Source organism: Vombatus ursinus, unplaced genomic scaffold, assembly GCF_900497805.2.
Source record: "Vombatus ursinus unplaced genomic scaffold, bare-nosed wombat genome assembly UNPS02014599.1, whole genome shotgun sequence".
Classification (NCBI taxonomy): Eukaryota; Metazoa; Chordata; class Mammalia; order Diprotodontia; family Vombatidae; genus Vombatus; species Vombatus ursinus.
The window spans coordinates 362416-385570 of NW_020954377.1; the positions used below are offsets into that span (position 1 = coordinate 362416).

Consider the following 23155-nt stretch of genomic DNA (forward strand, 5'->3'; position numbering starts at 1 on the left):
CTAAAATGTAGTGCCCAGAACTGAACAAAATAGCCTAGATATAGTCTGATTGGGGAAAATGACTCTTTTACTGAGAAGCATATGAAAGATGGGGGTGGGGTGTGTGGGGGGGAGACAGAGATGGAGGGATTGGGTGTGGCCTTCTGGTCAGTGTTGTCCAGAGTTTCTGATGGGGAGCTGGCCATCTGTGCCCTGCTGATAGTGTGGAGGTAGCAGGCAGAGAAGACGGTCAATTCTGGCCTGGGCTCTGGGTAGGAATGGCCACTTTGAACCAGAGAGAGCTCGGTCTAGAGACTGAAGACCCGGTATCTTCCTGGGGTCTGAAGAAGGACTATAATCAGTGGTGAGATGATGGTCATAAGGGTTTAAGGTTGGGGTTGAGGGAGGGAAGCATATACTTTCTATTGACAATGATACTCTTTGGCTTCTCCTTATACATACTGAATAGGACATACACACATCCCTCTTACATCTACCTATACCTAGGTGAGGTCATGCTCTCACACACAGATACATATGCACATTTCCACCATGCCATCTCACCTTCTATAACACATGAACATAACAATTCCTTGGGCTGACACACATTTACTGACATATCCTAAGGATTACACACCAGAATTTTATGCTAACAGGACCCTAGCAAAAGTTATGACTACACATAGAAATATGGTAACTGAGGACAGAAAAGGGGCTTGGAGGTGGGACCCAGACATCAAAGTCATCATAGAGCTGAGAGGGGCCATAGAAAACTGTGAGTCTAATCTCTTAATTTTATGAAGGGAACTCTGTGATGTTATCAATCAAAATACATTTATTCTTGCTGTCAGGGAAATTACATTCTCTTAGGAGAGATAATAAGTGTGTGTGTTGGGGGTATTAGAGAAGGTGCTTGGGCTAGACTGCAGTAAAAGTCATCAGGGGCCAAAACACTCACACAAAAATGTAAAGGGGGAAAGCCAGAAATTGTAAAAGAGTGTTTCTAAAAAGGGTGGGAGGCTTGAAGATCTCCAAGCCAGCTGAAGATGCTGCAAGCTCCTGAAGATACCTCCAGGGCAAAGATTTGCATGCCTGCCTTCATTCCCAGGGGCTCTAGGAAAAGAGGCTGAGAAGTGAAACTGACAAAATTGAAACTGATCATCATAAGACTTCAGTGAAATGATTCATCCTGGGAAGGGGCTTTTGAGGCTGGAAAGAGCAGAGGCTTATCTCTCCTATTTGACACATTCTTCCAGATTCAAAAGCCCCAGAACTCAGATTCTTTAGTGTTGCCTTTAGGGTGATTAGTTTTAATTTGCTGGTTTTACCTCCCTTACTCCTTAGGGGATCTTGTAGTAGTTGTTCCTCTAGGGGCCAAGGGATAAGTGTATTCTATGCCCTAAAGGCAAGTTCATTGGCTTATTGGTTTTTTATAAGCCGCTCACCCTTTCCAGACTGAGGAATGCTACTGCAGACTTTCAATTTTTTTTTTTTTTTTGTAAATAAATGTCTCTGTCTTTTAATCACCCTTCACGCCCTTGGAGTCCTTTAGCTTTTGCTGAAGTCTCTCAGTGGACACCTCCTTTTACAAAAATATAGATAGAATAATGCAAAATAAATAAATATAAGGTGATTTGGGGTGGGAGGAGGCAGTAGCACTTAAGGGGTGAGGGAAAGCCCCTAGCTCTGCTTTGAAGGAGAGGAGGTATTCTAAGGAGAGTAGCTAGGTGGTGTAGTGGATAGAGCTCAGTGCCTGGAGTCCTGACTCTTTTTCTCTGAGTTCACACTGGTCTCAGACACTTACTAGCTGTGTGACTCTGGGCAAGTCACTTAATTGTGTTTGCCTTAGTTTCTTCATCTGTAAAATGAGTTGGAGAAGGAAATGGCAAATAACTCCAGTATCTTTGCCAAGAAACCGCCCAAATGGGTTCATGAAGAATCAGACATGACTAAAATAACAACAAGGATTCTAAGATGTGGCGGTGAGGAAGAAATGCATTCAAGGGGGGAGAACCTGTACAAAGGGAGATGGGAGATGGAATACCATGTGTAAGGAAGGAAATAAGCGTTTATTAAGTGCCTACTATGAGTCAGGCACTGTGTTAAGCCCTTTACAATTGTTTTATATTCACAATAACCTGGGAAGGTAGGAGCTATTATTATTCCCATTTTACAGTTAAGGAAATTAAGGCAGACCTGCCCAGGGTCATATAGCTAGTAAGTGTCTGAAGCTGGATTTGAACTTGAATCTTCCTTACTCTAGACCAGGGGTGGGGAACCTGTGGCCTCCAGGCCCTTTGACTGAATCCAAACTTCAGCCTCGAGGCCACTCATAGCCCTGTTTTGGATTCAGTCAAAGGGCCGCACTTGAGGACCTAGAAGGCCACGTGTGGCCTCGAGGCTGCAGATTCCCCACACCTGCTGTAGACCCAGCAATTTATCTATGATGCCAGCTACCTATAGAAAGTAGGCCATTTTAGCTGGACTGTAGAATTCATGAATGGGGGGTAATGTATAATAACTCTAGAAAGGTAAGTAAGAGGAAGAGGCTGGCACCCCAGCTGACTTAGAAACTTAGACGCAGCCTCCAGCCGTGGTGGAGGATCCACTTACTGAAGGTGACACACACTCCGTGGCATCCTCCCAGCCCATATCCTGGATTCCCTCTAACATGCACCCTGGTGTATCCAAGCACCAGTGATTGCTCCCCCTGCGTTCCTGACTCATCTTTGGAGAGAGTGGGATACGGGGAGGAAGTCAGGAGAGGAGAGCTGGGCTAGTTTGTGGCATCTGGACACCCACACACTTCCTTCTCCCCCTAGGGTATTTGTGAACCGCAGCCTGGCCCTGGGAAAGATCAGATGTTTCGGATTTGACATGGACTACACTCTGGCTGGTAGGAGGAGCTCAGGGGCTGGGCACTGGGGAGAGGTCATGGATCTAGAGGTGTGAGGGACCTCAGAAGCCGTCTAGTTCAATGCTTTCATTTTAGAGATGAGGAAATGGAGGCTCAGAAAAGTTAAAATTACCCTTGCAGTAAGTGGTCCACTGACTCTCAATCTAGGCTCTTTCCAGCTGTTCCCTTTCTTATTCCTATCCCCCTTGGTGCCTTCCACACAGTAGGTGCTGAGTAAACATTTGTTGAATGGACGAACATACTTGAGACATCATCTATTGGTCACAGGTAGTGAAGAAAGGAGGGTGGTCCGATGGACAGAAAAGCACTCTTGGAGCCAGTTCAAGCCCAGCCTCTGCCCTGTGACCTTGGGCAAGTCACCGAATTTCCCTGTGTCCCAGGCAACTCTGTAATAAGATTCTTAACTTGTAGAGTAGGTGCCAACCTATATTGGTGGAGGGCATTTCCTCATCTGGGACTTCCCTCTACTAATGGAATCACAGGTCCAGTCCTTATCCCTGCACAAAAACTGAACTCATTATACTAGCTACCAGTTGGGTAGATGAGTGAGGCCCAAATGTGTGGTCTGGGGGACCAGCCATTTAACACAACTCTGCCATCTTGAGGGACTAGAGATATAAGTTCAGGCATAAAGAGAACTGGACACTGAGGAACTTCATCTACCAACAGGGTAGAATGATCAGTCAGTTAGCTAGCCCTTACTAAGCCCCTACTATGTGCTAGGAAGACCAGGCACCCAAAGGCTGAGTCCTCTGGCTTTAGCTTGGCTAAGGCTCTTGGAGGAGTGCAGTGGGGTAGGGTATGCTAGGAGGAGGGAATGGGCTTTCAGGGACCAGCGCAACTCCTTCCATCCTTTCTCCTCTAGTGTACAAATCTCCTGATTATGAGGCCCTGGCATTTGAGCTCCTTCTGGAAAGGCTGGTCTGTATCGGCTACCCCCATGAGATCCTCCGCTATGTCTACAACCCATCCTACCCTACCAGGTACTGCTCTTCCTTGGTTTCAGGGCCCTCTCCTCCATCCCGGGCTCCTTAGACTTCTCCTGATCCTGGGAGGAGACTCACAACCCCACCTAGGGGAGACTCAGGGAAGGGGAGCAAGAAGGGGGAAGGACTGTGGTGTGGGGGAGAAGAAGAGGGAGAGTACATTTGCTGGAAAGAACAGGGGTTAGGAGTATAGGGGAAAGGGACAGTGTTTATAGGGAGGGAGTGGGTGAGGCACTGATTTTGGAGAAGGAGGGACTGGGGGATGGGGGGTTTGGAGGAGGAGGGCACAAGTTTGGGGGATAGAGACAATGGATTTGGGGAAAGGATAGTCTGGGTTTTAGGGAGGAGGCACTGGATTTGAGGGATGGAGAGAGACAATAGGTTTAGTGAAGGAGGAACTGGGTTTGGGAGAGTGAAAAGAACAATGGATTTGAGAGAAGAGGCACTGAGTTTAGGGGTTGGAGAGGGACCATGGATTGGGTTGGGGATAGAGAGGGACAACCATGATTTTGGAGGAAGGACGGTGGGAGGACGAAGAGGGGGGAGCAGGGAGTAAAGCTGGCCTTGGAGGAAGTAGCCCAGACTTCTAGCTTTGCTCCCGGGCCAGCTTCTCCATGACCTTTTCCTCTCCTTTTAGGACTGGAGTATTTTTCTGTATCAGGCCCTTTCCTTTATTTTCCTTTCCTCCTTTTCCTCACTCTCCACCCCTTTTTTTGGTCCTGGCAGGGGCCTAGTGTTTGATGCACTATATGGCAACCTATTGAAGGTGGACACCCACGGGAACGTGTTGCTGGCTACTCATGGCTTCTCCTTCCTCACCGAGTATGTGTTGGGTGGCGCCTGTGGGGCCCTCATGATTTAGGGATGAAGACAAGGTGTGGATTGAGGGGAGCAAAGGATCCTAGGATGGATAATGAGGGGGGGAAATCATATTTTCTCTCTACACTAAGAAGTGGAAAGCGCAATTGGGGTTAGGGGAGAGCAGCTAAATATCTGTTCCATTTGGTCCCCTATTCCCTCTTCCAATTCCCTCACTCCCACCCCCACCCCAGGGCTGAAATCTGGAGCTTTTACCCCAGCAAGTTCATTCATCGGGATGACATGCAAAGATTCCACATTCTCAATACTCTCTTCAACCTTCCAGGTGAGTGAAAACAGGATCAAATTAATCAATCATTCAGTCAACAAGCTTGCTACTAAGCTAGTCACCTTATTAGGCACTAGACATATACAAAGTAAAAAATGAAATAGGCTTTACTTTCAAGGAGTTCAGAGGGGAGGCAGCTGGGAGATTCAAGTGAGAAGGGGGAGTGAAAATCAGAGCAGTGAGGATGATGAAGAGGAAGAGGAGGGGTCAAGAAAGAGCTGGGGAATGAGGAGAGGGGGCGATGAGAAGTCAGAGGAGGAAGCTGAGAGTCTGGGAGAAGCTAGGAAAGTCAGAGGAGGGGTACTCCAAGAGGAGGCAGCTGGGGAGCGGGGCAGTGAGAGTGAAGAAAATGAAGATTCAGTCATTTAATGAGCATGTATTAAGCACTTACTATATGCCAAGCACAGAAGGAAGATCTGAGTAATGCAAACATGGTGAATTTAAGGTGGGGGTGTTGGCCTCCTTCCTGTTTTCTACTTCCTCCTAGATGTCTGCCCTTCTTTCTAGCCTTGGCTTGACCTAAGCTAGGGCCTGCCTCATCTCTCCCAGTTGTGAGTGTGGGGCTCTGCTCCACATGAGGACAGAGGGGCAGGTTCCCAGGTATGACTGATTCCTCTGCGCTCTCTCTGCAGAAACATATCTATATGCCTGCCTCGTGGACTTTTTTACCAACTGCTCCAGATACATTAAGTGAGTCTTAAAATCCTTAATCTGGTTTTTGCCCTTGGGCCTCAAGCCAGATCACTGAATGACCAATGTCTGGGTCCCATACCTCAACCTTGATCAACCCTTAACCCTCTTAGGTGCTCTCTTGGGGCACCTGGAGCGTGGCCCACAATAATGTCTCTAATAGTGCAAGCCACAGTCGTCACAGGCATGGTTACTTAGAGGATAACCCACAGGATGTAACCTGAAGTAGCCTGCAGTGTGACCCATGATACGTCCCGGAGTGTAACTGGCTGTTGTTCAGTTGTGTCCAACTCTTTGTGACCAACTCTTTGTGACCCCATTTGGGGTTATCTTGGTGGAGATGTTGGAGTGGTTTGCCATTTCCTTCTCCAGCTCATTTTACAGATCAGGAAACTGAGACAAACAGACTTGCCCATTATCACAAAGCTATTAAGTGCCTGAAACCAGATTTGAACTCAAGTCTTCCTGACTCCAGGCCCATCTTTAACTGGCAGTACTATCCTATAATCCACAGTGTAGCTCACTCTGCTGTGGTGGGCAGCCCCCTTTCTCTCTCCCTTCTTTCTAGATGAAGTTGGAGGCTTCCTCATTTCCCCAGACACTTTCTTGTATCTTCATTAAAGTCAATAGTATCATAACTCTAGAAAGCTGGTCTGGAGCCTCTGATCCCATCTCCAAAATGTGCAAGAGACAGGACTTGAACCTAGGTCTTAGGATCATGAGATCGTTGATCAGAGGATATCTAGTCCAACCTCTCCATTTTACAAATGGGAAAACTGAGGCCCAGGGAGATTGTGACTTGTCCAAGGTCATATAGTTAAGTCCAAGTGAACAAGCGTTTATTAGCTGCTCACCTGTGCCTGGCCTGGCATCGTACTAAGTGCTGGGGATGTAAATCAAAGGAAGACAGTCCTTGCCCTCAAGGAGCTTACATTCTAATAGGGAAGACAACAAGTAAAAGCATTAGACTCCAGAATCAGTACTCCTACCCCTGGAGCATGAGGTTGGTCTTTCACTTTGTTCTCGTTCTCCCTGGTTTTCCCAGCTGTGACACAGGCTACCAGCACGGGAACCTCTTCATGTCCTTCCGTAGCCTCTTCCAAGATGTGTCTGATGCCATGGACAACGTCCACCAGTCTGTGAGCCGCTCCTGCTCCCCCTCCTACTCACCTCCCAGCTCTGTCCTCCCTTCCCCCAACCTTGGATTTTTCCCATGTTTCTGAGAACCCAGAGCATCCTCTTCCCCTTAAAACCTTTTCCACTATGCCCCTTCCTATCAAATATCTCTTCTGAAGAAGAGTCTAGCCTGGGTTCTCTTCCCCTGCCTCATTTCCCATGGCCTTCCTGCCCTTGCCTTCCTTCCTATACATGTCTTCATTATCTTTTGTCAGGGCTGCCTGAAGGAGAAGACTTTAGAGAACTTGGAGAAATACGTGGAGAAGGATGTGAGTGTTGGGTCCTCCATGTTTATTTTTCTGGAAGTAGTTGTGGAGGGTGGAGTGGAGGAGGACTTTTGGTCTTCCTCCCCAGTCCCAAGTACAAGGCTGTGCATACGGAAGATGTTCACTACTAGCATACCCATACTGTGGTCTGATCGTTGTACTGAGCGGGCTGAAGTTTCCCGATGGGGGCTCGGGGTGAATCTGGAAGCCTCATCCTCTACACTCCATCACCTCTTTACCCTAGGCCCGCATTCCTCTCCTACTGGGAAAGATGAAGGAAGTTGGGAAAGTGTTTCTGGCCACCAACAGCAACTATAACTACACCAATGTAAGTATTGATTACTGTGGGGGAGGGGGAAGGATGGCTGACCTTAGCCTGCCTGACCCTGTAGCCCCATTTGTGTGGGTAAGTGCAGTGGGTAGAGCTCTAGATATGGAGTCAGGAAGACTGGAATTCCATTCCTGTCTCAGACACTTGCTAGCTATGGGACACTGGGGAAATTATGTATTTATTCTCAGCCTTAATTTACTTATGTATAAAGTGGGGATAATAATAGCACTTATCTAAAGGAGGATCAAATGGGATAGTATGTGTAAAGTGCTTTGCAAACCTTAAAGTACTCTATAAATACTTCAGTATAAATAATACTTTAATATAAATATTGAAATTGAGAGGTAGCATGGCGTTTCAAAGAGAGCTTCCCACAGCACTGGTTCTGAAGCCAAAGACTCTGGTGTATACTGAATGTAGCCATTCTCCTTATTCCCTGGGCCTCAGTTTCCTCATCTATAAAATAAGGCCTCCAGGGTCCTTTCAAACTCTAGATCGATGAGGGTATGATCTTAAATACTGAATTCAAGCTCTACCTCTGACCCATACTGGAAACCCAAATTGGTTTCCTCTCTGGAAATTCCTTAAACCAATGAGATCTTGGGTCTCACCCGAAAAGAAATTGGCCCAGTTCTATTTTGCTGTGTCTGCTTCTGTGACCCATTGAAGCTCATGGTAGCCCAGGGCTATCAGCATCTCTCCTGAGGATGCTTACAATCAAACGTATTAGACATCCATGGGTCACTGGGAATGGGGCCAAAGCTCTGAAGTGGTGCATCTATGTGGTTTGTTTTTGTGTGTGTGTGTGTGTGTGTGTGTGTGTGTGTGTGTGTGTTTATGTCTGTGTGGGGAGGCATAAGTGTGCATGTGTCCTGGGGGTGGCGAAGAAGGCCTTGGTTGGGGTAGGAAGAATAGGGAGATAGTTTGGCAGAAAGGCTACTGGAGTCGGGGGAGGGTGGGGTGGTGAGGAGACCTGGGTGCTAGTCCTGGCTGTGTGACCCTGGGCTTTTGTTTCCTTCTCTAGATTAAGATGGGTTCTTTCAGGCCTAAAAACCTGAATTTTGAGATGTACTTTCCTAACGGGGTCAGAGGGGAGGAGGCAAAGGGTAGACCTGGGCAATGTGCCTGTGGGCTTATGATACCGGTAAACTCCCTGGTTTGACCCAGCACCCTGACCTTGCCTCCTGTCCCCTCCAGGCAATCATGACCTATCTGTTTGACTGTGGTCAGGTGAGTGTTTTATGCCTTCCTAGGGTGGGACTAGGGCTTGTTGGGTATGTGTGGGGGGGAAAGGAGGTGGGAGGTAGGCTGGGGAGGGCCCCCAGAGCCTTTTCTCTATGCTCACCAGTGATCAGAGGAAGCGAACATTCTTCCCAATACGCTGGGCCATTCCCTACTTCCAGTCCTCCTGGCTAGCCCCCAACTGGCTAACTGAAAAGTTGTGAATGCTTCATCATGTGGTGGGGGCAGCCAAGGGTGAGTGGCCTAGGTGTGATGGATGAGGTATGAAAGGGGGCAATGATGGGCCTTGGTTGTAAGATCACTGCCTATTGAGTCAAGGGATCTGAGTTCAGATCTTAACCCCAACCCTAAATGTCTCTGACTCTAACCCTAAATATGTGTGCCTCCGACCCTAACCTGTGTGACCTTGGGTTAATCACTTGACCTTTACAGGCCTAAGTTTTCTCCTCTGTAAAATGAGGGGTGTTGTAGCTGGTATCTGAGGTCCTTTCCTACTTCCTCTCTGCCAGGTCATGTGGAAGAAGCCTGGTGGGGGAATGGCCTGTAATTGCCACATAGTAAAGGGGTTGAGTTGTAAATGAGGATTTTCTAGTCTTAAGCTCTAAATCCAGGGGTGCCATGATCCCATAAAACCTAGCCGGGGGAGGCACAGGTCCAAGGGAGGAGGACTGTGTTCCTAACTTCCTCCCAGGCTGGCTAAGCGTGTGGACATCTGAAAACCAGTGGAAAAGTCTGTAGTGACTGTGACAGCGACTGTGACTGTGAATGACCTTGTGCCCATGGGTGCGTGACTGACCGTGTGTTTAACTGGGTGTGTCTGTGTGATTGTACATGTGAGAGGGAGTGACAAAGACATAATAATACATTTTAGACCATCCAGAGAAGCCTAGGTCTGGCGCTGGGAGGGGCAGTGTCAGAATCTTGAAACTGAATCAAAATTGGGTCGTGTGTGTGTGTGTGTGTGTGTGTGTGTGTGTGTGTGTGTATGTGTGTGTGTGTTTCTGGGCTCTCTGAATCTGAGTCCCCAGTATTGCCCCTCTACATAGGTGGAAGCTTTGGCTCGGCCCTGGCAATCCTATTTTGACCTGATTGTGGTGGACACGCAGAAACCACGCTTCTTTGCAGAGGGGACTGTGCTGAGACAGGTCAACACGGTAATGAAGTGGGGAGAGGGGCAGTGTGTTGAGGTGGGTGGGGGGAGGCTGGCTCTGTCCACTATGGACCTTGAATCAGGGAATTACAATGACCATATTTCTGATGAGGTCTAGAGTTGGGGGGTACTGAGACCCCGAGATCACAACATGCAGGTCCTGCCTGAAAGAATTCGATTCAAGCCTTCTTTCGGCCAAAGACAAGGTTTATTAAAGATCTGCCATAGTCGCCAGACTCTTGAGGAATCTGAGAGTCTTGTGAGGTATTGGCTAGATTCTAAGAATCTGAGCAGTGGCTAGATTATAAGAATCACAGCCCCTTAATGGAGACAAGTTGGACCTTATCTACATTAAGACTATGGGAGGGATCTAGGAGTGGCCACGTAGTCTATGAGGTAATAGAATTCTAGGGACCTGGACCACAGGGCCAAGGGAGAATGGAGCCTAGGTAGGATTAAGGGTAGGAGGGCAATGAGGTGGTGCAGTGGATAAAGTACTGGCCCTGAAGTCAGGAAGACCTGAGTTCAAATCCAGCCTCAGACACATAACACTCACTAGCTGTATGACTCTGGGCAAGTCATTTAATCCCAATTGCCTAACCAAAAAACAAAACAAACAAACAAAAAAAGGGGTTAAGAGTGGGAAGTGACCTGGGGTCATAGGGAAAAGCCTTGGTTCAGTGCTAGAGATCCCAAAAGCTGCTGAAGTCTGATTTATTCCTCAAGCCTGGTGGGCTCTGGCACAGTGTTTTGGATGGAGCTAAGAAGCTAAGATGGTGCTCCAATCTCTCCACCTGCTATCCAGGGCCCCCAGGTGAGGCTCCCTTAATTCGCTCTCTTGTTTTTTTTTTTCTTCTTTAAATTAATTTTTTTCAACTAACAAGCATTTATTTTCTCTCCCTCTCACTTTTCCATGCCCCTCGTTGAGGAGGAAAAAGTGAAAAACAAAACCTGTGTAATAAATATGCATAGTCAAGTAAAACAAATTCCCACCTTGGCCGTGTGCACATATGTACGTCTCATTCTACACCCTGAGTCCACCACTTCTCTGTCGGAAGGCGAGTAGCAAGCTGCATCATTGGTCCTCTGGGACCAAGGCTGGTCATTGAGTTGATCAGAGTTCGTAAGTCCTTCCGAGTTGTTTGTTTGTACAAAGCTGTTCTTATTGTATATGTTATTTCCCTGGTTCTGCATGTTCCTCTGCATCAGTTCATATAAGTCTTTCCAGGTTTCTCTGAAACTTTGTCTTTCATGATTTCTTACAGCAAAACAATTTCCCATCACATTCATATCTTCCCTTTCAGATTTACCCCATCAGTAGCATCTCTTACTTGGAAAAAAAGAAGTTTTCTCTTTCCTCAGGGCTTGGGGCTCCTGGCTCTAGTGACCACTTTGCTTCACCCTCCAATCTCTACTAGGACTCAGGAAAGCTGAGAATTGGCACCTACACTGGGCCCCACCAACACTGTGCTGTCTACTCTGGAGGTAAGAGTTCCCTGTGTGCCCTTAGCTCCCTCATTCCACTCCTTGGACTCTGCCCCACGGCTTCTGCTTGCATTCTCTTGGCTGGGGGGACCCATCTATTCAGAAAACTCAGAACTGTGGGAAATTCCCATATATTACAGGGAACTGACTATCCTTTTGCAACTACATCAGCCCCGGGGGAGAAGGGTGCTAAGGAAAGGGATGGTGACCTCTACTCTTTCTTTTGGGAACCAGGCTCATCAGATGTTGTATGTGAGCTGCTTGGAGTAAGGGGGAAAGACATCCTGTACATTGGGGACCACATCTTTGGGGACATCCTGAAGTCTAAGAAGCGCCAGGGCTGGCGTACCTTCCTCGTGGTGCCTGAGCTGGCCCGGGAGTTGACTGTCTGGACCCAAGAGAATGGTGGGCAGAACTGGAGAAGGAAGGTGGGGAGGAGAGAGGATGAGGAAAAGGAGCCCTTACCATTACTGGGCAGGGTGGAGGTTGGGTGTCATCTCAGCAGAGAGGCCCCAGGACTTTACTAGAGGAGGCTGAGGGTGAACTGGTGAGGTCAGGGACAGTATGGTAAAGGGCTCAGTGCCTCATTTCGCTATAAGCACCTGAAGGGCTGGGTTGGCCATGCCAGAAGGGAAGGACCAGGGTGCTCCAAGGACTGAATTTATGATTCACTGTAGAGCCGTTTTAAGAGGGAGAAAGGTGAGGAATTGAACACGGTATTAAAGATGTAACATTCCAGGATTGTGAGAGTATTTATTTCTTATCTCCTTGTGCCCTCCCTCTGGCCAGGCAGACTGGTGGAAATTTACTGTTTCTGGGATCAGAAGGAGATTAAAAATCTCTACTCAATTCAATTCAACAAACATTTACAAACTTTTTTAATGTTATTGATATCTATTATTTTTACATCACCTTCTTTTGTCAGTATGTTTCTCCCTCTCCTCAACTCATAGAGTTCATTCTTTAAACTGGAGGTGTGTAACCTCCCCTTTGGGGGGGCTATAGCTAGACTTCAGGGAGGCCATGAACTTGGATTGGAGGCTATGGATTGGAAAAAAATTACAGCACGTTTTTATTTTCACTAAGCTCTCACTGATATTTGGCATTTCCAGTGGATAGAGCACTGGCCCTGGATTCAGGAGGACCTGAGTTCAAATCCAGCCTGAGACACATAACACTTACTAGCTGTGTAACCCTGGGCAAGTCACTTAACCCCATTGCCTAGCCAAAAAAAGAAAGGAAGAAAGAAACAAAAAGAAAGAAAGAAAGGAAGGAAGGAAGGAAGAAAGAAAGAAAGAAAGAAAGAAAGAAAGAAAGGAAGGAAGGAAGAAAGAAAGACATTTGGCATTTCTTTCAGCTATTTGAAGCATTATTCGGAGAAGGGCCCCATAGCCTCACCATGCTGCCAGAGGGGTCCAGACCGCAGAAAAGGTGAAGAACTCTTGCTTTAAGCTGAAGAAGAAAAAAGAAAAAAGAAACAGTTCAGCAAAACTAATTAGCACATCAGCTAAATGAGACGGACCAAATTGTATCCCTTCCAATATCGAATATATGAGCCTAGGGGCTTCACTTTTACATTTACTCCTGCCCCAAGGCAGTGAGCTCCGATGTGCCCCAGTCTGAGTCTGGTGCTAAATACCTTCACAAGTATGAAGGTGTTAGAGGAGAGGCAGGGCTTAGACAACAGTTTGTCTGAAGAAGATCTGGGGTACTTAGTGGACTGCAAGCTCAATAGGAACTGACAGTGTGTTATTCAAGAAAGCTAATGAGAACTCGGTCTGCATTAAAGGTATAACTTACAGGCATAAGGAGGTAATATTCTTACACTACTAGAGTCTCCTATCTGTAGCACCGGGATTCAGTTCTGGGTACTACCCTTTAAGAAGGATTTCAATAAGCAGGCAGGCATCCAGAGGAGGGCAACCTGCAAAGTGAAGGGCCTGGAGGCAATGACCCATGAGGATTGATGGGAGGAATAGGAGTGGACAGGAGAGTTGACTTTGAGTGTGTGATGGCAGGAGGCGTGAGTTAGAAGGATGGGTTGCCTTGGAAGGTAGTGAGTTTCCTCTTCCCTGGAGGTCTTTGAAGGGATTCTTTTTCAGGTCTGGGATGGCTGCTGAGGTCTCTCCCAGCTCTCAGGTTCAGCGATTTGGTCATCCTCCCGCAAGCAGAGCTGGACTGAGGGCCGAGGGGACCACAACAGCAGCAGGAGGAGGGCAGCTGGGAGTCTCGGCTGACCCCTGCTGATTCCTTGTTATTTCTCAGAGCTGTTTGGGGAGCTGCAGGAGCTGGAGGTGTCTTTGGCAGCACTGTACCAGTGAGTGAGCCCCAGGGTCGTCAGCCTCCCCGGGGGAGGGAGATAGACTGGAGGGGGGGGAGAGAGGGAGGGGCTGGGAAGGAGGTTAAAGGGGTCGATTTCCTAGTGATGCCCTGCCGTGCCCTGATCCTCTCACTACTCATGTCCAATCTTAGGAAGACCTGGATAGTGTAGTGGTGTATGTGTGTGTGACAGAAAGAAAGAGAGAGGAGAGACAGAGACAGAGAGAGAGAGACAGACAGACAGAGAGAGAGAGACAGGGAGAGAGAGAGAGAGAGACAGAGAGAGAGAGAGGAGAGAGAGAAAGGGAGAGAAGAGACAGAGACAGATGGACGCAAAGAGACAAAGACAGAGAGAAAAAGATAGAGAGACCGAGACAGACCAAGACGGAGATAGAGACAGACAGAGACAGATAGAGACAGAGGGAGAAAGAGAGAAGAAGAAGAAGAGAGGAGAAAGAGAGAGAGCAGAGACAGAGAAACAGAGACAGAGACAGAAAGACAAGACACAGAAGAGACAGAGACACATAGATACGTAAACATACACACGCTGGAGATTCCACCGTACCATCTCTCAGGAGCTGGGACCCAGGAGGACCAGGCCTTAGCCAAAGCCTTCAACTCCAGGTTGTCTGGAAGGAAGAGTACTTCCAAAGGGCCAATTGATGCTTCAGATGACAAATTCTTAACCTGGACCCCTTTGGCAGTCTGGCAAAGCCCATGGAATCTCTGCATCATGTTTTTAAATGCATAAAATAAAACATATGTGTGCTACAAAGAAAACCAATCCTACTGAAATGAAGTTCCCCAGATATTGAAAAAACAAGTGCATGGACCCCAGATGGAGGACCCCTGCTTTAGTTTGAAGTCTTGAGCTTGTAAGATCATGGCACTGGAGCTCTGAAGCCATTCAGGTCAATCCCTGCATTGTACAGAGGGTAGGGCAGGAGGTTGAAGGATGGAAGGTAGGAGAGGTCTGCAGAATGCATCACATCAACTGGCTGGCAAATGACATCTCTTCAACTTAGAAACATAGAGAAGAGATTCTTAAGCAGGGGTCAGTGAGCTCGAATGGGAAAAAATGACGTCTTTATTTTCAATAACCTCTAACTGAAATTTAGTATTTCCTTTAATCGTGACCTGAAAACAAAAAATAGCAACCCAACATTGTTCTGAGAAGGGGTTCATGGGTTTCAGCAGATTACCAAATGGGTCTATGATGTAAAAAAGGTTAAGAACTCCTGTCTTAGAGAATTGTTAGGTGCTCACCAGGATCACACAGGCACTTGTATCAGAGGTGAGCCTTTCACCTAAGTCTTCCTGGTTCAAAAGCCTGATCTCTCTACTGCACTAAACTGCCTCTTTGGACAGACACAGGCAATAATGCTAACAACTGCATTTTTTGGTACTCTGATGCTTGAGAAACCTTTTACGCACAGTATCTTATTTGGGCCTCATAACAGCACTGGGATGGAGGTATTTCTGGTGTTACCCCTAATTTGCAGATGAGGAAACTGAGTCTCAGAATGTTAAAGTGCATACACGTAGCCCACATAGAATTCATCCATATATATGTGATTATATGGGAGCAGGGGGATGGGGAGGTGTTTTCAGGGGCCATCCTAGCAGCTGCTTGGCAGCCCCTTTGGGGGCAGTGGTCTCTGAGACCCTTCCTTGGTCACTGGCCTTCTTTCTTGCTCAGGCACATGGACAGGAGGAGCTGTGGGCAAGAGGACATCAGCTCCACCAAGAGAGAGATTCAGGTAACAGTTTGGAGAGAGGGAGGTGTTGTGTATGTGTGTGTATGTTCTGGGGGAAGCAGGCAAGCTCACCTTCTCCTAAGTTTTCACTTTTTCCACTGGGGCAGGGGACAGTGCTAAAGAGCCAGGCCCTTCAGACCTGTCAGTGAGTGAGGCTGCCATCTGCCTCTCCTTGACAACCAGTACCCCCTGCTGGCTCAATAGCCAAACAGCTTCAGCCCCACCAGAAGGTCTCGTGTGTTGTTAAGATTGAGACCTTGAAGGACTGAGAGGCTCCCCAGTGCCCCTGCCCAAATCCAGCGCTCTGGGTTCTACTCTGCCCCAGGTCACCGCCTGGGATTAGAGCCCTCCACTGAGTTTGGGAAAGTGGGATTGTTGGCCCAGTCTAGCTTCCGAATAAGCTTGGTACAATGGTAAGAGCTGGCATTTATATGGGCTTTAAGATTTGTAAACTACTTTATGTATGTTATCTCATTTAAGAGGTAAGTGCGTGTCTATCTATCTATCTACCTGTCTATCCATCTATCTATCTATCTATCTATCTATCTATCTATCTATCTATCTATCTATCTATCTATCTATCAATCTATCTCTCCATCTATCTACTTATCTGTCTATCCATCCATCCATCCATCTATCTATTCATCCACCTATCTATCTGTCTGTCTATCTATCTATCCATCCATCTATCCATCCACCTATCTATCTATCCATCTATCTATCCACCCATCTATCTATCTATCTATCTATCTATCTATCTATCTATCTAGGCCTGGAGTCAGGAAAACCCGAGTTCAAATCTGACCCTAGACACTTACTAGCTATGTGACTCTGGGCAAGTCGCTTAGCCCTGTTTGCTTCAGTTTCTTCATGTGTCAAATGAGCTGGAGAAGGAAATAGGAAATCACTCCAGTGTCTTTGCCAAGAAAACCCCAAATGGGATCACAAAGAGCTGGTCATGACCGAAACAACTCAACAACAACAACAAAACATAAATATACACACACGCAATACATATATACACACTAATATATATATGTATATATGTTGATATGTATGTATATATACATATAGATGTGTGTGTATGTATATATACTTACTGGACTGAGGAGTCAGGAAGGCTTGGGTTCAAATCCCTTAACATATACTTACCAACTCTTTGACCCTGGACAAATTTTCTTTGTGTTTCAAGCAACAAGCATTCATTAAGCACTTCTTATGTATCAGGCACTGTGCTAAGTATTAGGGACACAGATACGAGACGGGGTGGGAGGAGAAGGGAAGGCGGTCCTTGCCCTATGGTGCAGCCGTGAATTCTGGGGAATGAAAGATGGTTGGTCCGGGCCTGACCCCCTGAACAGAGGCTCTGGGGGGACTCACCAGCGGGAGAAGGTGGCTTCAAGGGGGGAGGGAGAAGGCAGCTGAAGCAAAGTCCAGAGAGAGAAACATGGCAAGCTAGCCTCAGTTTCCTCATCCATAAAATGACAGTGTTGGACTGGATCAGATGACTTCAGAAGTCCGTCCCAACTCTGTCTGAAATTTGGTGACCTTATCACACTAAAATCCCGCCTCCTACAGGAAGCCTTCCCTAACCCTTCTTAACTCCTGATCCTTCCCTCTGTTCACTATTTCCTCTTTATCCTGTATATGACTTGTGTGTATGTACATATCTGTTCCCTTGTTGTCTCCTCCATTACACTATGAGCTTGTTGAGGGCAGGGACTGTCTTTTGCCTCTTTTTGTATCTTCAGTGCTTAGTACAGTGCCTGGTATATAATAGGTGCTTAATATATGTTTATCAATTGATTGGCTGCTGCAGGCATTATCACCCCCACCTTATGGATGAGGATATTGAGGCTGAGAGAGGGTAGCCAAAATACCCGGAGCCCTGTAACTAGTAGGTGTCTGAGGTGGGAGGTAAACTCAGCTCCTCCTTACTCAGAGCCCAGCGCCTGACCCACTGTGCCAAGGACTTGGTATTCTAGGCTCTTGCGAGCTTGGTAGGAGGGCAGGTCCACAGCAGCTTACTGGCAGAGTATACAGAGCGCTGTGCCTGGAGTCAGGAAGACCTGAGTTCAAATCCAGCCTTAGCCTCTTACTAGCTTACTACCCAGTGACCCTGGGTAAGTCACTTAACCCTGTTTGCCTTAGTTTTCTCATCTGTAAAATGAGGATAATAACAGTACCTACCTCCCAGGGTTGTTGTGAGGATCAAATGAAATTGTAATTATAAAGTGCTCAGTGCAGTGCCTGACACATAGTAGGTGCTATTTATCATTATTATTGTTGTCGTTATCATCATCGTAGGGGCAGCTTGCCTGCCTGTCGCAGCACCCCCAATGTCCCACCACTGCTCACTGTGACCAGGCCTTACAATAACAGTAGGGAGTGAGGATGGCGATGTCTCAGAGTTAGGCCCGAGCCCGGGCCAGGGAGGGGAGCACGCTGCCCTGGGGGTTCTCACCTGCGCCATCTTTCCTACCCAGAGGGTGACCCGGGAGATGGACGTTTGCTATTGCAAGATGGGAAGCCTGTTCCGCTGTGGATTCCGCCAGACGCTGTTTGCCAGCCAGCTGATGCGCTATGCGGACCTCTACTCTTCGTCCATCCTTAACCTCCTTCATTACCCACTCAGCTGCCTGTTCATGGCCGCTCCCGTGCTGGTGGGTGACCCTGCTGAGAGCCGCCACTTCTGTCCTGGGGCGCCTTTATCGGGGGAGGAGAAAAATGAAGGGGGATTGAGATGTGGAGTAGGAAAGAAGTAGGCATCTAGTCAGATGGCAACCAGGTGGGGCAGTGTTTAGAGTGCTGGTCCTGGAATCAGGAAGACCTGAGTTCAAATTTGGCCTCAGGCATTCCTAGCTAGGTGACCCTGGGCAAGTCACTTAACAATTCTACCTGCCTCAGTTTCCTCATCTGTGAGATGCAGGGTTGAAATGGATGGTCCCTTCATAGGACAATGGAAAGAGCACTGACTCTGGCACTGGAGGATCTGGGTTCTAATCCTGCCTTTGTCACTCTCCGTGTTACCTTAGGCAAATTACTTCACTTTTCTCTGGGCTTCAGTTTCTTCTCCTTTCCATGATGATGCTGCTAAGGTAAAGTCTGTGAAATGATGTCAGGTGAAGCCATGGGAAGGCTCCAGGAGTGATGGCCTTTCCCACAGCTTTTAGGAAGAGGCTACTCACCCTTCCGGGGCAGCCAGGTGGCACCGTACTGGATAGAGTGCCAGACCAGGAGTCAAGAAGACCCGAGTTCAAATCTGGCCTCAGACACTAACTGCATGACCCTGGCTAAGTCACTTCACCCTGTTTGCCTCAGTTTCCCCATTTGTCAAATGAGCTGGAGAAGGAAATGGCGAACCACTCCAGTATCTCTGCCAAGGAAACCCCAAGTGGGGTCATGGAGAGTTGGACACAACTGAACAACAGCAACTCACCCTTTCTTTCTTTTCTGAGCATCCTTGCCCCCTTGCAGTAGGTTCTTCCCTCCTTCATAGTCACCGCTGGGCGGGGGCTCCCTTTCCTTAGCAGCAGCCACCATGGGGCTCGATCCCCATCTTTTTCAAGGCTCCTCTGAACTGCCCCATTAGCCACCCAGTGGTCAGAGCTCATCTTCCTTCTTCCTGCAGATGCCTCATGAATCTGCGGTGGAGCTGGAGAGGGGTGCTCAGGACCCAGTGAAGGGCCAGAGGGTGAGTAGCCAGAGCGATGACCAGCCCCAGAGGGGAAGCTGAGGGAGGGGTGAGATGGGGGACAGGGAGATGTTGCATCGAGATGGAGCTGGGAACCAAATGGTGCATCTTTGCTCCCAAGCACTGACTTGACCGAGATCTTTCTTTCCAGCTGTGTCTGCAGAGCTCAGTGGTGAAATAGGACTGGCTTCGAGGGCCAGGATGTGGGTGGGCAGGCTAGCTTCCCTCTGTAGTCCAACACCTGGCTTATCATCTCATAAATGTGTTCCCCTGGTTACCTTTGGGAAATGGGTGAGCAAGTCTAATTAGGATGGCACAGAGTAGACATTCAATCAATATATGCTTACTCAATTATTTGAATAATTAATTAATAACATAAATCTATAGTTTAATTTTTAATAATTCAAAATATGTAACGATCATCTTTATATCCCTGGACTCTCAAAAGTTAATCAGCAGAACACAAACTTTGGCACTCCTAGCCTACTGAAAGCAAGCCTCCATAAGTTCAGAGAGCAAAGCTGTACCAAAGATGAGGTGAAGTGGGTTTTGCCTCAGGGTGTTGACATGAAGGGGGCACTATCTCTCTTGGGGAAATGAGGTACAGCTTCCTCCTTGTTGACCACCTTTCTTACTTGTGGCACCTAAGTGGTATAGAGGATAAAGCTAGACCTGGGGTCAGGAAGACCAGGGTTCAAATCCCACCCCGCCCTTGTGATCCTGGACGAGTCACTTAAACTCCCTACGCTTCAGTTTTCTCATCTGTAAAATGCGAGGCTTGGATATGATGGCTTCTAGGTGTTTTCCAGCTGTAAACCTCGGCTCCCATGAATTAAGCTTTGCTTCTCTGCTGTTTCCTGCCCATGTGTAGCTCAATTCCCTCCACCTATTGCCATGGCGCTGTCCCCTATAGGCCCTACCTTTTTCTTGCCCCTTCCCCCAGTGGTTGGACTCTTTCCTCTCCCCACATAACAACGTATGAAAGGGAGATTGTGAAGTCCCATCCTTGCTGTTCCCACTACCCAACTATTTTTTTTTAATTTTAGTGAAAAATATTCTTATTTATGGGTCCATTGGATTGGCTTATGGTCAGATTGACCATAGGTTGATGATTTCTTTGGGGGGCAGGGCACAGTGCTTTCTGCCTATTGTTGAAAAAAATGTCAATACTGCTCTCCGTTTTAGGCACAAGTCTGCCAGAAACAATTTTATTTCTTTTAACATTAACTCAGTATCTAAGTATTTCTAGCTTGGAAAGAGCGGCATCTAAACTGGTATAGTTTCCCCATGCCCTCCCACATGTCTCTCTACTTCAAAAAGATTTGAGATATTATTTATAAGAATATGGAACAAAGAAAGGGTTATAATATGTTAAAATACAGTTTGGGGTTAACATTCCAAAACAATATTCACTGGTCACCTGTCTATTCTTTCCTTGACCCCTTCCTTCAAGTGTCCTGGAGTAAACAAAGGGATCTCCCAGTGATGGCTTAGCATTGCTTTGGGAGATGGACAAAGGAAAGACTTGCCCTTACGGGGGTCCAGAGCATAATCACTTCAGATGGGCACGGGAGGCAATAGTCTTACCATTTTTAATCCATTTCCCTTTGAAAGGCCTTATGTTCTCTGTCTTACCTACCTTTAAATGGGGGAAATCTAGAAAAGATTTTAGGCTGGAGGAAATATTCTTTCTTAATATTTCTAAGGAAATTAAAAAGGAGGTTTTAAATATGATCCCACATCTTCTACTAACACACAGAGATGCTGTGGTTGGTGGAGGAGCCCTACATGGTGGAGGCCACTAAAATCAACCACGCTACACCAATCTATCCTCACTTCTCAAAGGAAAATCCAGGCAAATGTTCGCTGTCTTACTGCTAAAGGGAGAGAGGGATCTCCTTGTATAAGCCCAACCAAATGCACACTTCATTAGTGCTGAGGCCTTGTTTGGCTTCCAGGCTGTCAGATGCTACTTAGCAGACTCTCTTGGCCCCTTGTATGGGGCCTCACTTCAGATCTGATCTTTGGAAGGAAAATGGAAATATTTACAAGAGTTGAGAGGTGGTAGCACCAGCCCTGAAGTGCTTCTGTGACCTGTATTAGTCTTCATTTTCAAAGCTGGTTGGAGAGTCTCCAATTTCCCAACTTTAGGATGTTTGTTTTACAGGTTAACCCAAACTCTTTGGTAGTATTTTGTCAGACAAATTCATTCTTTCAGTAATTAAATGATTGAATTACTGCTTTCTGCCCTGCAAGGGGCATAAAGGGACTATGGACATTTCAGTTTCAATTCAACAAGCATTAATTTAGCACTTACTATGTGCTAGGCTCAGGAGATACAAAAACAAAAAAAGTAACCATTCCTGCCCTCAAGGAGCTTCCATTCCACTGTGGAGAAACATACACAGACAAGTCAACATGAAGTGAATACAAAATAATTTTGGGATGAGGGGAGACAAACACGTGGGGTGGAGGTGGCAAGAGCCAGGAAAGACCTCTTATATAAAGGGACTGTGATCCAAATCTTGAAAGAACTGAGATATTTTGAGAGAAGGAGGTGAGTGAGGAGGAGGCCAGTGGGGAGAACATTCCAGGGAACTTCCTGAGAGGTATTTATATTCCTCTTGACATTCCTTTGATGGAATGCACTGCATCTGGTTCATCTTATAGAACCATATGGTTCTTATCTCTCTTGTCCCTTACTCTCATGTAAAACAGAGGCTACCAAGGTCTGGGGAGTTTAAGTGAGCTGTCCAAGGTGACACATTTAATAAGGAAGATGGTGGGGACTTATCCATCATTCCCTCAGTCCAATATAGTGTCGGGCACATAACAGACCTAAGAGGAGAGGAACTGGACCTCTGTCACATAGTAGGCACTTAATGTTTATCCACCTGTGATCACAGTGGTCTCTAGGGCACTCTTCCTGACTGCAGACCACCCCTGTTCCTGCCACTTATAAAGTGGTTCAAAGAGAGCTTAAGTGCCTTGTCTGGGGTTATACAGATAGTCTATAAGAATCAGAGGCCCAAGAGATATTTGTAAAAGGAAATAAGATCTTCCAGCTGGCCTTTGGTGGAAATTTTCCAATATCTTGTTTTCTTTTGTCTCTTTTCAGAATATGCCGAGTGTTCTGCAGGGATTCATGGAGGGCGTCGAGGGTGGTGAGGCCTGAGCCGACTTGGGGATAATTGAGCTATCTGATGGCTTACAACAACTATGCCCGGATTTTCTGACCCGAGGCATTTCTGGACTTATTTTCAGACCTCAGAAGAGTTCGGAAGAGGGTGGGGAAGGTAGCCAAATTAAATTGAGTTTATTTTAGTAAGCATTTATTCAGCTCCTACTGTGTGCTAGATACTTATAAGACAAAGTAAAAAACAAAATGGGGCCTAGCCCTGAGAAACTCACAGTCTACTGGGGATAGGGTTATACCTGTACAAGGATAATAAGTAAATAGATGAAATAAATACAAAGTATTGGGGAAAGGGGATCTCTCACAACTAGGTGAATCCTATAAGGGGGACTATTTGGTCTGAGCCTGGAGGCATCGGTGGACAGGATATTTTGCTTCTGTTTCTAAACATTTGTTTTCATATATAATTTCTTTGCACTGATAGTCTGTTATTAGGAATAGTAATCTATGGTTTGTTATCTGCTCTTTCTAAATAATTATTAAGGACATTAGATGAGGCACCCTAACAATCATACTTTTGAACTTATTAAACCAAATCACAATCATAATTTTGAACTTTTAAATCCTAATTCATGACTGACTTGGGAGATATTTCTTTGTAGTACTGGGATCCTCTGGGCTGTGGATGTAACTTGACTTAACTCAGCCTGAAGAAGGATTGGGAGGGAAAAGGGTTCAATGGACTGCAAGCTAAACATGAGTGTGAAATTGTCAGTCAAGAAGAGGCAAGGTATGTGATGGAAAATGCTATCCACACTCAAAGAAAGAACTATGGAAGCTGAATTGCTAATTTTTTTTCTCTTCTGTTGAGTTTTGTTTC

General features: G+C 46.7%; 1 protein-coding gene across 1 annotated transcript; it reads left to right on the plus strand.

Moving 5' to 3' along the window:
* The first annotated feature begins 257 nt into the window (after window positions 1-257).
* NT5DC4 (5'-nucleotidase domain containing 4) lies at window positions 258-22325 on the plus strand. Its single transcript, XM_027861246.1, is given in 19 exon segments — window positions 258-343; window positions 2802-2875; window positions 3762-3879; window positions 4609-4704; window positions 4935-5026; window positions 5662-5719; window positions 6765-6858; window positions 7111-7164; window positions 7406-7489; window positions 8690-8722; window positions 9781-9888; window positions 11303-11369; window positions 11604-11774; window positions 13635-13686; window positions 15388-15448; window positions 17932-18108; window positions 19077-19089; window positions 19092-19139; window positions 22258-22325. Coding segments are annotated over 19 exon segments (1536 nt in total). The 3' UTR covers window positions 22308-22325.
* The last annotated feature ends 830 nt before the right edge of the window (window positions 22326-23155 follow it).